The sequence below is a fragment of the Budorcas taxicolor genome, chromosome 1, assembly GCF_023091745.1.
Source record: "Budorcas taxicolor isolate Tak-1 chromosome 1, Takin1.1, whole genome shotgun sequence".
NCBI classification, from domain to species: Eukaryota; Metazoa; Chordata; class Mammalia; order Artiodactyla; family Bovidae; genus Budorcas; species Budorcas taxicolor.
This window is the reverse complement of record NC_068910.1, coordinates 8537195-8551291: the sequence shown is the minus strand read 5'-3', so window position 1 is coordinate 8551291 and position 14097 is coordinate 8537195. Positions and strand designations below refer to the sequence as shown.

At 41.6% G+C, this 14097-nt stretch overlaps 1 protein-coding gene across 1 annotated transcript in view; it reads left to right on the top strand.

Annotated features, from left to right (window-relative positions):
• The window catches only part of SMARCC1 (SWI/SNF related, matrix associated, actin dependent regulator of chromatin subfamily c member 1), a 122284-nt gene that overhangs the window by 83350 nt on the left and 24837 nt on the right, over window positions 1-14097 (top strand). Inside the window, exons 22-25 of the mRNA XM_052636447.1 lie at window positions 312-367; window positions 2443-2557; window positions 3213-3367; window positions 8375-8509. Of these exons, the coding sequence (XP_052492407.1) occupies window positions 312-367; window positions 2443-2557; window positions 3213-3367; window positions 8375-8509 (461 nt within the window). The remainder of the gene's footprint in view (window positions 1-311; window positions 368-2442; window positions 2558-3212; window positions 3368-8374; window positions 8510-14097) is intronic.

Below are 14097 nucleotides of genomic sequence, written 5' to 3'. Positions count from 1 at the left end.
TAAACGCACTCATGTAAGCAGCCCCAAGATCAAGAAAACTGATTATTACCAGCACCCCAAGCCACCCTTGAACCCACCCTTTTCCTGCTGAACCACTGTCCTGATTTCTAACACCACAGGTTACTTTCACCTGCTTTTGAATTTTAAATTACTAGAATCATAAAGTAATGTGTGGTTTTATGTCAACCTTCTGGTTGTGAGATCTGTCCATTATACTATGTATAGTTGTATTTCAGATACTCTCAGAATTTTATAATAGTTTTTACTTTTTCCCCACATTGTACTGTTTGTTCTTATTCCTTTGTTTGTAGAAGGAGCTGAAGAGGAAAAAATGGAAACAGATACTGATGCTCAGCAGCCTGAAAAGGTAAAATGTCAGTCTGTTTGAATTCTCCCACGACAGAAAAGCCATAGAGAGCACAGTCTTTCACACAAAGCAGTTTGGGTTTATTTTAATCTTTTGAGTCCCTCTCGGGACTATAAGTGATTCTGTCAGCCATTTTCACTTTCCTGGTTTAAGGTGCAGTTCTCATAAGACATAATACAGGACATTTTTCATTTGTTTTATTTAGTGAGGATTTATCCACTCTTCAGGTTGCCGGTGGGCTTCCCCGGTAGGTCAGCTGGTAAAGAATCCACCTGCAATGCGAGAGACCTGGGTTCGATCCCTGGGTTGAGATGATCCCCTGGAGAAGAGAACGGCTACCCACTCCAGTATTCTAGCCTGGAGAATTCCATGGACTGTATAGTCCGTGAGATCACAAAGAGTTGGACATGACTGAGTGACTTTCACTTTGACTTTAGTGAGGATTTATCTATCCGCTCTTCCAGCTTCTGCTTCTGTATTTCTTTCAGACAGAGTTGGGGAATGTGAATACAAGAGACTATTGAAAACTTTAAACTATTGAATTTTGTAGGGTTTGGGTTCTGTACTTATGCCGGAAGACAATTAGAGAGTATTGAGGAATTTTCTGGGAGACTTAGCTGTCAGCAGAAAAAAATTTGGAAAACTTAACAAGAAGGTGACATTTGAAGTATGTTTTAAAGAGCACATAAAGTTATAACGCTTGAAATGAAGAATGGGGAATCAGATATTCCAAGTGGCAGTGGAGGGAGAGACACTGCAACCAGTGTGCAGAAGGCATCCAGGTGCCCAGGATGTTTGTGTCCTGACCCCTGTCTCATAAAGGCTGTAAATGTGAGGTAAGCCAAGCAGAACAGAATTGTCAAGCCTCTTCAAGATCAGGATACAGAATAATCAGTCAGTCACTGTTTAAATGAAGCAAGGATTTAAGGTCTTATTTACATTTCGTGCTTTATCATTGTATATAGATAAGGAGAGGAAGGGAATCATAGTAAAATTAATGATTGTTCTTACAGTGTCTCAAATTCCGTGCTTTATACTTTACATTTATGAATTTATCAAGTTGCTAAAACAGCCTCAAGTCAATGATAGTCTCTTCATTTTATAGATGATGTTATATAATTTGTCCAAGGATTTCAAAATTGATAAATGATGCCAGCTCCTGACCATAGAGCAGTTGAAGCTTTCAGTCTCCAGAAAGTGATCACTGATTGCTCTGTTGTGCCTCTTCTAAGAGCCATTGTAAATGCCTGTGTTGAAGAGCTTTGTCAACTTTTAATTTTGGCAGCATTTCATTTTGCTTCTTGGTTGATACTGTACATTGTATGTATTTTTATTCATTTTATATATTGAAGTATAGTTGATTTACAGTATTGTGTTAATTTCTGCTGTACAGCAAAATGGTTATTATACATATATATACATTTTTAATATTATTTTCCAGTATGGTTTATTATAGCATACTGAATATGATTCTCTGCTGTACAGTAGGACCTTCTTGTACTGTGCATTTTAAATACTTTTAGTACTTTCCCTGGTGGCTCAGATGGTAAAAAGTCTGCCTGCAATGCAGGAGACCTGGGTTTGATCCCTGGGTTGGGAAGATCCCCTAGAGAAGGGAAAGGCTACCCACTCTAGTATTCTTGCCTGGAGAGTCCCCAAGAACAGAGGAACCTGGCGAGCTGCATGCAGTCCACGGGGTCGCAGAGAGTCAGACACGACTAAGCAACTGAGCATCCAGACAACTAACCATGTGTGTGTTTGTTTAACCAGTAAATAAGTCACCCTGACACTCTTCTGGACACTGTGTCTCCAGCATTATGGCAGAGTGGGTGGGACTGTACTTAAGAAACATGAAGTCTCATGAGCATTCAGGAGTTGTGGATAGTGAGAGGTATTTTTCAGAATTTATTGACTTTTTTCCAGCTATTTTCGGCAAGACTTTTCTGAACCTAGTCCACCTGTTGCCAAAAATAGTGGAAACTTTTGTTATTCTAAGATAACATCACTTGTAAAAGGGCCTTTTATTTTCTTTTTCTCAAGTCAAGTCTCTGTTTTTTCTTTTGTACCCCTTTCAGGCAGAAAACAAGGGGGAAAATGAAACGGATGAAGGTGATAAAGCACAAGATGGAGAAAATGAAAAAAACAGTGAAAAGGAACAGGATAGTGAAGTTAGCGAGGATACCAAATCAGGTAATTTGAGGAAACTCTTTGGACTTTATTATGTAAAACACTAAAAGCACTGGAGAAATGTGAGCAGTTAAATTGTGTAGAAAATAGTCCTTCGTTTGCTACATGTTTCTTAACAGTAAATATGAATTTGAGTTTTATTTTGCACTGAGGCACCATCACCATGATGGTGACTACATTGTTTTTAGTGATACAGAGACAAGCAAGTTGTTTGGCTGTGACTGAAGTCAGTACTTCAGTGCATTTTCTTTCCAGTTCGTTGTTGGCGTGTCCCATCCTGCCTGACTTGAAAGGCTTCCAGAGGTGCCTGTTCTTGGCTTCTGATTTGCTCCAGACCCTAGGATTTCCCAGAGCATCTCATTGACTGATGAACAAACATTTTGGTCTTAGGACGTAGCTCCCCTGCATGTTCCTTTATAGCCAAGGGAAACTACATAGAGAGCTCAGAGAAGACAGAGTGTCCTATTTAGAAAATCTATCTCAAGTAGAAGCCGACTAACATGCACGGAGTGGATCAACAGAAACCTTAAGAAGGGAAAGGCACTGGGATCTCTGTAATATCAGTCCTAGTTCGTCATGTGGCAGAGGTGAGAAGTAAGATGGCTTATTCAGACTGGGCACACTGGTAATAAAGCTTCCTGATTTTTCCCCCCCCCAGAAGAAAAGGAGGCTGAAGAGAACAAGGAACTCACTGATTCTTGTAAAGAAAGAGAAAGTGATGTTGGGAAGAAGAAAGTAGAACATGAAATTTCTGAAGGAAACGTAGCCACAGCCGCAGCAGCTGCTCTTGCCTCAGCTGCAACGAAAGCCAAGGTTTGCCTCTGACAGCTCTTTTCCTAGTGCTCTCTTAATCCATGAATGGCTGTATTGTTTTGACGTTACTGGGAATATTTAGTATAGAGAGCCTTGCACCTCATAGATGACTGTTTGAATGACATTTCTAGGTTAAGAATTCCATGGGCAAGAGGATGGTGGAAATAGCAGACCTGGGCCTAAATGGTGGCTGCTTTCGAGTCATTCATTGTGTCATTCATTCAGTCTTCTGAAGACTGCAGTGATTGAAGGCAGAATTTAAAGTCTTTCAAATGTGCCTGCAGAACTTGTCTTGGACTGTAGTTCCAATAATTTCTACCAGATTGAAATATTTGTAATTTTTAAGACAAAAATCTGTTTCCTTGTATAAATACTTCACCCTGCTTTTACAGACTGGAAGGAACAAGAAGGAACCTAAAATAGCTCTTTTTCTTCTTGAATTTGCCAGCTTTTCTGGGGGTGGTTTTCTCTATTTATAACATGGTATTGGCTTCCCAGCATATTTAAGAAGAAAAGAGAATGTTATTTTCCCTGCTTTGTGTTAAGTTAGCACTTTAAAGCATTCCAGGCATGAATATGTCAAGTTTAAAAAATCTATTCACCCCTTTTCTATTTTACCCTCAAAAGTAGTCTCCTTTCATTATCGGTCACCACATTTTAAGCAGTGGTTAGTAGGACATGGCTAATTATTTTATCTGGACCTGTTCTTGATCCATTGGTAAAGATGTTTTTCATGGTGTTTAATTACCCCAGACTATTTAGCTGTTGTAAACTGTTTCTCCAAGTGTTTAATCTGTGTGGCATGACTTTATAACATGCCACACAGATCCATTGATGACCCAGTTCAAACCATAAGAGCACTGTTTGGAGTGCCTGCCCATTTGATATAGGTGCAGACGGTGTTGGGGAGGGTTGCTCACTGGTCACAGAATTGTTCAGTCAGATACCCCAGCTGAATGTTACTCCACAATAGATTGAGGTCTTGCATATTCATTCTAGGCAGTCTCTTCTAAAGATGTGTCCTGATCTTCATGGTTCTTAAGTATAATTTTAGGTATTCTCTCTTGTCTGCCACCCCCGATGTCTAGGAATTTGTGAGAGGTACTCTTGTTTTAGTGAATACTTTAACTGTTGTTTCATATTTGTTTGGTTTTTTCTTCCTTCATTGGAAGCAGTTTTTGAGTCTGTCTTCTGCGAGGTTGGATTCCTGGCTATCTTCATTGTTTCTAAGCTGTCCAAGTTATTTCTGTTCATGTTGTCATCAATTGGGCATGTTTTCTCTAAAAAGCAGCCAAGCCAGGAGGGCTTCCCTCCTTTATGCCTTTGAATTGAAAGACACAGCTGTCCACCCAGTCTTCACTCAGGTCACCTTTGCATTGAAGTATAACTTAGACACAAATAAGTAGATACATGTGTCTACAACTAGTACATTTTTTCACAGGCTGAACCCACTATAGGCTCATAAACAGCACCCATGTCAAGCTGTATATATAACCTTACCTGCTTAGCATTAGCCTCTTCATATCCCTTCCAGTGACTGCTTCCCTTCAGAAGTAGATGCTGCATGCCTCCTAACAAGTTACTTCTTACGGAAGAAATCATATGCAGAAAAACCTTTAAAAATACCGATATAAGCATGGTACTTTCTTAAATAACCTCTCTGTCTCTTCAGGCTCGAACGCCTTAGGGAGTTTGGGGATCTTCCCTGATCAGGACCCTTCTCAGTTCTCAAGGGTCATTTCTCTCCCGTCTGTCCTGAAGTCTCACTGTCTCTTCCCATTATTTCTCCTCTCTGTACTGCTATGTGTGCTTCATTGTAAGTTGCCAAAGAAGGAATTAAAGTGGTAGATGACCATAAAAAGCCTCAAAGGTCTTTTTGTGCTTTGGACACAAACGTTTATACCACTGACCACCTTGCCACTGTTGTTTGATTCCTTCATTACAGAGGAACTGCTCTTACGGGTCAATTACTGTGGCCCTTGGATAGTCCGTACAATATTTAGAAGAGTGTCCAAAGAACATTTTCTGTCCAGGTCACTGAATTTCCACTCCCTCATCAATCATTCACTCTTTATTTCTAATAGACTTGGAACTTGGGTCTTCATTCTTGAAATACCTATGTCTTCCACTAACTTGTGAAAGTGTTACAGATGTTCACACTACATGACTTGGTTCATGAATTGTTCCATGCTACTTTCATAGCACACATAATCATTTTTGTGCTACGTTGTAATTAAGGAGTAAGGAATTTGCTTAAATTACTGTAATTAGTACAACTTATCTAGCCTATCCAAGTTTTCTGTTATTCTTGTTTTTGTTCTTCTGAGTCTATAAACAGCTTTATTATTAAGAGTTTTCCTTGATACATTTTAATAGTTTGCCACACTCTGACATGGAGTGATAATTAGAGGTTCTAGAACTAGCTCCGAAACATATAGAGTGGTTATGCTTTCTGGCTTTCCTCGTCCTTGCCAGATGAGGGGCTTTTGGGTGGAGAGATAGGCTTTTTCATCCCACCTACTGACAAGTTGTGGACTAACTCACCTGAAGAGTGGTGTGTGGGTGTGAGAAAGCACTGTTGGCCTAGTGCTGTCCATGCCTTCCATCTGGGTTTAGCTGGAAGAAACCATCCAGAACTGCTGGATAAACTTAGAAACTCCAGAAAATAGAGTATATCCTCCTTTATCAGTAGCAGTAGGATTCAGTTCTCATAAGATAGCAGAAATCACTTTTTTTTTTAAGCCCACATAGACATTTACTTTGGAGAAGGCAATGGCATCCCACTCCAGTACTCTTGCCTGGAGAATCCCATGGACGGAGGAGCCTGGTGGGCTGCAGTCCACGGGGTCACTAAGAGTCGGCCATGACTGAAACGACTTAGCAGTAGCAGCAGTAGACATTTACTTCAGGTTTCTTTTCTACTGCCATGCCATACCCACCTACTTTAAAAAGGAGATTTGTCTTCATGGTAACTGGGTGTTAGTTTTAGGACATCAGGAAGATTTTTTTTCTTATCCCTCAGAAATACTTCATAACTTGCTCCCTTATGCCTGAAATTCTCTCTCGAGATAGGAAAATTGTATCTTTTTCTCATTTTACATGAAGTTAACCAGAATACATTCTTGAATAGCATGTATAGGATTTTGAGTCCTTGATTTTGGAAATTTGTCTTTATTTTGTACCCAGTTAAGTTGTACTTGAAATTCTAGACTGAAGTTTATTATCTATCAAAATTTGGAAGGCATTTTTATCTTTGTTTTCAAAAATCTAGTTTTCCTTTTGAGAAGTCTAACATAGTCTGAATTTTTGTTTGCAACGTTTTTTTCTTTTTGGTCTGTCTGAAATTTTTTAGAATTTTCAGTCTTTTGTTCTTAAATCTCCAAAGTTCATTGTTGTGAATCTTTTTTTTAATGTTTATTTGCTTACATGGTAATAATCCCTTTATGTTTAATAACTTGTGATCTTCAGTTTTGAGAGGAAGTATTTTGGTGTATTTATTTGCTAATGAGTGGGGATATCCCTAAGTTCCCCGGCTTCCCTTGCAGCTTAGTTGGTAAAGAATCTGCCTGCAGTGCAGGAGACCTGGGTTCGATCCCTGGGTTGGGAAGATCCCATGGAGAAGGGAAAGGCTACCCACTCCAGTAAAAGTAGAACATTTTCTGCCAAAGCCAGCAGAGTTCTAGGATTCCCATTCTCATTTCAAAAAGCAAAACAAAACTAGAAACCGGTAACAGTAGTCTCTTGTGAAGGGAGAGACACAAATGAGAAAGAAAGTCACTTCTTCTTTTACACCTCCTTGCACAGTGAATTTTATATCAGAAGTACAGAATTACAACACTGTCGATGATAGCAGACTTAGAATCATGTAATCTTCATTTTAACTTTGGGTATTGTTGATGCAGCTTAATATAGTTTAAGGAGGGAAATATGACTATTAATAGCTATAGATTCTTTCATAAAATCTTTCACCTACACTTCTGAATCTTCTTGCAGGTAAGTCTCCAAAAGTATAAAACTGTTTTTGTTTATCAACTATAAAAGAATGAAATATAAGGCTCTTATTTAATCAGTGTTCTCTTTAGGTCCCCAAAACTATATTCAACTCCTTGTGCATGTTCACTCCTCCTAGATTTTATAAGAAATACAGATCAGTAAGACAGCCACCCTGTGTTAATTCTCAAAACTTTGTGTAGAAGCAAGATAAGCACACAAATTCAGCTGATAAAATAGTGGAAAATCGTGTTGGGGGTGTGTTGCTGTAACCTCTTGGATGGTATCTGGAGAAGGTGGGACCGATCCTTTGCACATAGTCGGGACATTGGCCAAGTATGGGATCCTCATCCTCTCTGGGGGATCCTCATCTTCTCTGACTGATGTGGCATTTTCCTCTGGGTGCTGCTGAGTTGACAGAAAATGAGAATAGGACCCATTAGTCCTGTTGCAGGGAGTGAGTGATACGTTCTTCCAGAATGTCTTCCTGTTTATCTTCAAACTAGGGGTGAAGTATTGTTCACCTCCGTTCCTCCCTGTTCCCAGTAGACCCTCGCTAGGGGCTGTGCATCTGCGTCTTGGGCGCTGAGGGAGACCACTGCTTGCCTGCCCCCTGGACAGTTCCTGAGAAGGGAAGGGCAGAGCTACAGAGTGAGGGTTGGAGGCAGGCTCAGCGGCAGATGGGGAAGTGCCCTGCGGGCCATTGTGTCCTTCTGTTGGCCCATCAAGGCCCTGATTCATTCTCCCTTTTCTGGTGGGCTCTTTGAAGAGAGTAGATTTTCATGGTAGAAGTTGCCTTTTAATCCTTAAAAAGGGTTGATTTATATCTGTTAAGTACTAGAAATTGAGGCATGGATAGTTGTTAAATTGAAATAAATGCTAGAAACTTACAAAGAGGGCATCTAGGGCACCATTCTCAATTACATAGTTCCCACTTTCAGTAGCAATTTCAGCATTGTCTTACTGTTTTCTAAGCAAATGTTTACCGAAATACTTCAAATGATTTCTTGCCCTTAGCACCTGGCTGCCGTGGAAGAGAGAAAGATCAAGTCTCTGGTAGCTCTTCTGGTTGAGACACAAATGAAGAAACTGGAGATTAAACTTAGACATTTTGAAGAACTAGAAACTATCATGGACAGAGAGAAAGAAGCTGTAAGTAATGGGAATTTTATAGTGGATTTTTGACAGTTAACTTGGATCACTTTTCATAAAACACAAATGAAAGAAAATATGGTAACCTAATTTGTTGGTCTCCATCGCTATCATTTAACTTTTTCTGTATTTGCTTTGCTCTTTCAAAAGGATTATCAGTCAGTGATGGTAAATTAAAGGAAGTCTGAAAATAATTATCTAAACCTCAGCTTCTTACACTTCTTGGCTTGGCAGATACTCGACAGTATCAGATTGTCCCTTCTTCAGTAGTCGGATCTTATACTTACTGTATTACCTGTGTGTTATGTCCCCTCTCTTCTATGGAGAGCCAGGTCTAGAGGAGTAGTCAGCAGCAGCATTTTGTGGGGGTGTACATTTCTGATATGCCCCAAACAGGACCAAGAGAATTACAGCAAAGGCCAAGAGTAAGAAGAGAAGCCACAAGAAGCAAGAAGCACAGAAGCAAGGGAACATTTGATTATCTGAAGGAACTTTTTTTTTTTTTTTTTTTTTTTTGAGAAACAGAGATGAAGTTCTCTGGAGAAGTTTTTTTGGATGAGTTGACCAGGAAAGGAATTGATGTCTTTTCTAAATAATGGCTAAGTTTGAGGATTTAGTAGTTAGGAATTTTTCGGGTTGTTTTGACTTCTTTGTGAGCATGCCATATGCTGATTCTGTAAATGAGACAACCTTAAACCATTCCAGAATAGTTTTAATCTTAAGGATCCATTTGCCTCTGTTTAACTCTTTGTTTTTGGTCAGTCCAGGCAAGTCCTCTGGCAGATTCATGTTGACTAGTCTCGGACACGACTGAGCGACTTCACTTTCACGCATTGGAGAAGGAAATGGCAACCCACTCCAGCATTCTTGCCTGGAGAATCCCAGGGACGGGGGAGCCTGGTGGGCTGCCGTCTATTGGGTCGCACAGAGTCGGACACAACTGAGGCGACTTGGCAGCAGCAGCTCAGTAACTATCACAGTAGCCCATTTTCATTTTGTCCTAAGACTTCTTCTGCCTCTTACATTCTGGCCCCATGAGGAATAAGCTGCTTCGGTAACTACCTTGCCCACACCCTGTGCTCTCTTATTATCCCCAGTCCCGTAGCCCTGTTGGTATCTCTCACATCCCCTGCCCTCTCCTGTCCCAGGAGCTGCTGGCCACCCTGTCCCCTCTGCGTCTCTGAGCACCAGCCATGCCGCCGCACGCCAGGTGCAGGCTTCCTTCATGGCTGTGTTCTCTTCCACCTGTGTGCACCTGCTTCTCCACCAGCAAGGTGTTTTTCCTGCTCCTTGCCAACCTCCTGCACCTGTGGGTGACGTGCCCTCCGTCTCCGCTGCTGTGGCAGCCTAACAGAGCACTTGCTGTCTTGTAAATGCTAGTGCATGCACGCGACTCCCTTACCAGAGTGTATGCTCTTCCTTGAGTGTCTCCGTTCACACACCACTGGCACATCAAGGGTGCTTGTGTAAGTGTCTATCGAATGAACGCATAAGTGTCAGAAGCTGGGAAAGTGGAAAAGAAAGTTTAACTTTGGGGACTTGACTTTAGTTTAACAGGGAAGACAGAGACCAGGTGACAGTACTGTGTGTTCAGTTCCTATGGGAACATACCTGGAAGATGCGGAGAGCATGCTCGAGAAAACCTCCAAGAGGGGAGCTGGAACTTTGAAGAATGAGTGGTTGTGTTTATCTTACCCTAAGAAGCTGTCATGGGGCTCTTTTCTCAGCTTTAAAAATAAAAACACTTGATCTTCAGAGGGTGAGCCTGTGGATGCATCACTCTTAAACCCCCTAGTGGAAGACTGTGTCCCCTGGAATGGCAGAGCCCTCAGTCCCTCCTTGGTTCTCTCCACGGATTCTCAGACATCTGGGGGTAGTATGTGATGGTTCTTAGCCCTTCCAAATTTTCCTTGTGCTCTGGAGTTTTAAAAGTTATTTATCTCAAATTAACCGCTCTATTTTTCTTATTTGAATCTTTTTTTAATGTTAAATTCTAATTGAGCTCATAAAACATTTTACAGAATAGTCTGAATAAAAAAGTACAACCAAAAACGTGGGTAAACATTCTGCTGAATCTTTTTCACCACACAAGGTTGCTCTTCTCAGATCCTTTGGTGATCAGTCTGTCTTTTGTAAATCAACATTTGGGGCAGAAAGGTTTATTGTGTAAGACAGTCCCTACCCCTAGGCACTGAATGTCAGTAACCTATCTGTATTAGTTACTGCTGTGTAAAAAATTACCCCAAAGCAGTGACTGAAAACAGTGCCTCACACACTTCTTAGGGGTTAGGAATCTGCGAGCAGCTTTTCTGAGTGCATCAGGCTCAGGGCCTCTGATTACGCTGCCATCTTCGTAAGGCTCAGCTAGGGCTGGTGGACACACCTCCAGGCTTGTTCACATGGCTGTGGGCAGGAGACTTTGGTCCCTTACTGCATGGGCTTCTCCATAGTGTTCCTCGTGAAGTGGCTTCCCTTCTTAGAGCCAGCGACTGGAAAGAGCAGCCAAACTGGAAGCCACAGTATCTTTTATAACCTCAATTTGTCAGTCACAGCCCTGTGCTTCTGCTGTATTCTCTCAGCCCCACAGCCCAGCCTTGATTCTGGCCTGGGGGTGCCGTAGGTTGGCAGGGCTCAGTGGGCAAGGCCTCAGTGTTAGGAAGCAGGGTCATAGGGGCCCGCTTGGAGGCTCACTGTCAGGAAGCAGGGTCATAGGGGCCCGCTTGGAGGCTCGCTGTCATAACAGCCAGAACGTCCTCCAAACTGTAAAATGGCTCCCATTCATTCCATGCACAGTAAGACATGCTCTCTTTTTCTCCTTTTATCCTGTGGGCGAGCAAAGCCTTGGTTATTTCCTGCTGATGATTTCCTGTCCTCCCAGGCCTGTTGTGAAGATTAAATGAGAGAACTATGGCATGTGCTTAGCACACTGCCTAGAACACAGAGTAAGTGTTCAATAAATATTTATATGCCCCCTTTATGAAAATCAGTTATCAAGAATTATAGATTAAATTGTTAATATTTATAAGCCTTTGCTTACTTTATGAACATTTTAGAATCCAGCAGGGATGCTAGGTGAGAGCGTGAGGCTATTTCTGGTTAACTCTTCTCATAGACAAAGGTTCTAGAACTTGAACAGATCACACAGTTCATAAATGACAGAGCTGGGTCTCAAACATGTTAGTTCAGCTCTATGTTTTAATCTATTACTTCATAACTTGTAAGGAAATGAGCCATTCTTACCTCTTTTTCACCCGAAGACTGAGATATGCAGGGTTTTAACAAGCCCCTGTTATGACTCTTGAAAGTTGAAATTGAGAAGAGCGGTCAGCTGAGCTGGGAGCAGCATGTTACAACCCACGGCCTATTGCTCTGGCCCCGGCTCTCAGTGCGCTCTCAGTCCGATCCTGCTCATCTCTGCCTACAGATCAGTAGCTTCAGGACATACTTTTTTGAATTAAACATTTGGTTTTGTTTATGTAGCAATAGGTTTCAAAAATCTTTTTTTAGACTTTGGGAATCAGGTATGAAGTTTCTTCTAATAACTTAAAAATCAGATGTTCTTTTGAGTCTTACTGAGAAATTAAGAGTAAGGCTGTTAACTCAGTATCTAGTGTAGATATTATGAATACAGCTATAATTAGAGCTCAGTAGTTTTGTTACAGCCCGTTCATAAAATACTGGTACAGGAGGAAGGTAGTTAGGGAATATGCAGAGTTTGTCTGGGAACTGACAAGACGAAAACTACTGACCCCAGTTTAGGTGAGGATGCTGAGCTGGCCCTGGGTTAGAAACTCAGAGTCTGTCCAACTATGCAGCGCTCCATGCCAAACCGATGGCACACGTCATTCAAGGGAACAGGTGACAGACATGGGCTGTGTTGCAGGTTGGAGAGAGCTGGAGGGCCTGGGCCCTACCTACAGCATTCTTACTCGAATTAAAGGGGAGGAAATACGTGGAGGCCCATGAGGATCTGTGTCTTGCTTTCTTTTATAGCCTCTGGACTTGATGCTCTCATTTGGCTAGGTATAGAAATCGTGTACCTTCTGGAAAAGAGACATTGTAGGAAGCTGTGAGAAGCCGTCAGGAAGTGAGAGAGTAGGTGAGAGATTGACACAAAGATACTGTACGAGGTAAATGAGGCCAAGGGGATTCAGCGGAGACTATAAAGTAAAATTCATGTTGGCAACACAAATTGTCTGATCGTAGTTGTTTCATCATGGCTTTCTCAGGCAAACATACCTTGTTTATTTCTATGAGATTTAGAAATTCTGCCATTTGAGAAAGTCAGGTCATCCGTTTGGCATGGAAGGCTGGACAGTTGGGCAGACTCTCTTGAGTTTCTAACCCAGGGCCAGCTCAGCGTCCTCACCTTAACTGGGGTCAGTAGTTTTCATCTTGTCAGTTCCCAGACAAACTCTGTATATTCCCTAACTACCTGTTTTTATTTCACCTGAGCTCTGCACGCCTTGGCCAGAGAGCCTGCATCCCACCCTAGAAAGTACAGACTTTGGCCCTGGAGGCACCTGACACATTCCCATAAAGTACCTAAAAAATCTTACAGGAAGACTGTTGCTAGAGCAATATAGTACACCACACAGCCACATATATTACCTTACAGGAAGGGAAGGAATATGGGGAGAGATGCTGCAGTTAAAGGTACATTTTAAGTTTTAATGATGTCAGTAGTTAAGTTTGAAAGAATTGTGAGCTGGACTTTCAAGGTAGTTAAAATGTGGTTAAATAGTTGCCAACTTGAAAGGTCATCCATGAGCTAAAAGATGGGACAGTTTCAGGATTGCCTCCTCTGGTAGAGGAAGGACTGATCTGAGCTGGTTATTTTTTTTAAAAATGGCCCAAATGCAAAACTGTGAAGAGGAAGGTGTGATTGCTAAGGAGACCAAGAGTCTCCTTAGACTACTTAGATCTACTGCCTAGGTCTGGCAGTATTCATGGCATAGACAGTGGATTAAGTTCATTTGTTCATTTAGCAAATGTTTATTGAACACCTACTTTGTTCTAGGCATGTTATGTACTGTGGATACACTGGTGAATAAAACTGTTTCCCTTACTTAGTAGACCTTAAATATTAATGAAGGATGCTGGATGCCGTGTGCTGTGTATTTGTACGCATGTGTATTACTGTGTATGTATACATACCATAATGTTTCAGGATGGGTAGGTGAGACTGGGAGAGGCAAGGGAAGGGTTTGCATATCAACTGATGTCATCTGAGTAGACCTTGGCAAACTGACAATTGGGTGAATGTCTTTAAGGCCTAGAAACAGCCAGTATCAGAGACTCTTGAGGCTGGAGCGTGACTGACATGTTTGAAACTAAGGAGTAGGCGGGTGGGCGGGAGTTAGGAGGAGGGAACAGCATGAAGTCAGGGACAGTGGTGCTCTAATCACAGAAGTCTCTTATGACAAATTAAGGAAAAATTAGCAAAAAAAGTTAATTTTATACTGCCGCAGAAGAATAGTTTCCTGTGTATTTGTATTGACAGTAGTTCATCTCTGTGCGTGTGTGTGTGCTAAGTCACTTCAGTTGTGTCCGACTCTGTGACCCTAGAGTTGGACGCGGGACTGCAG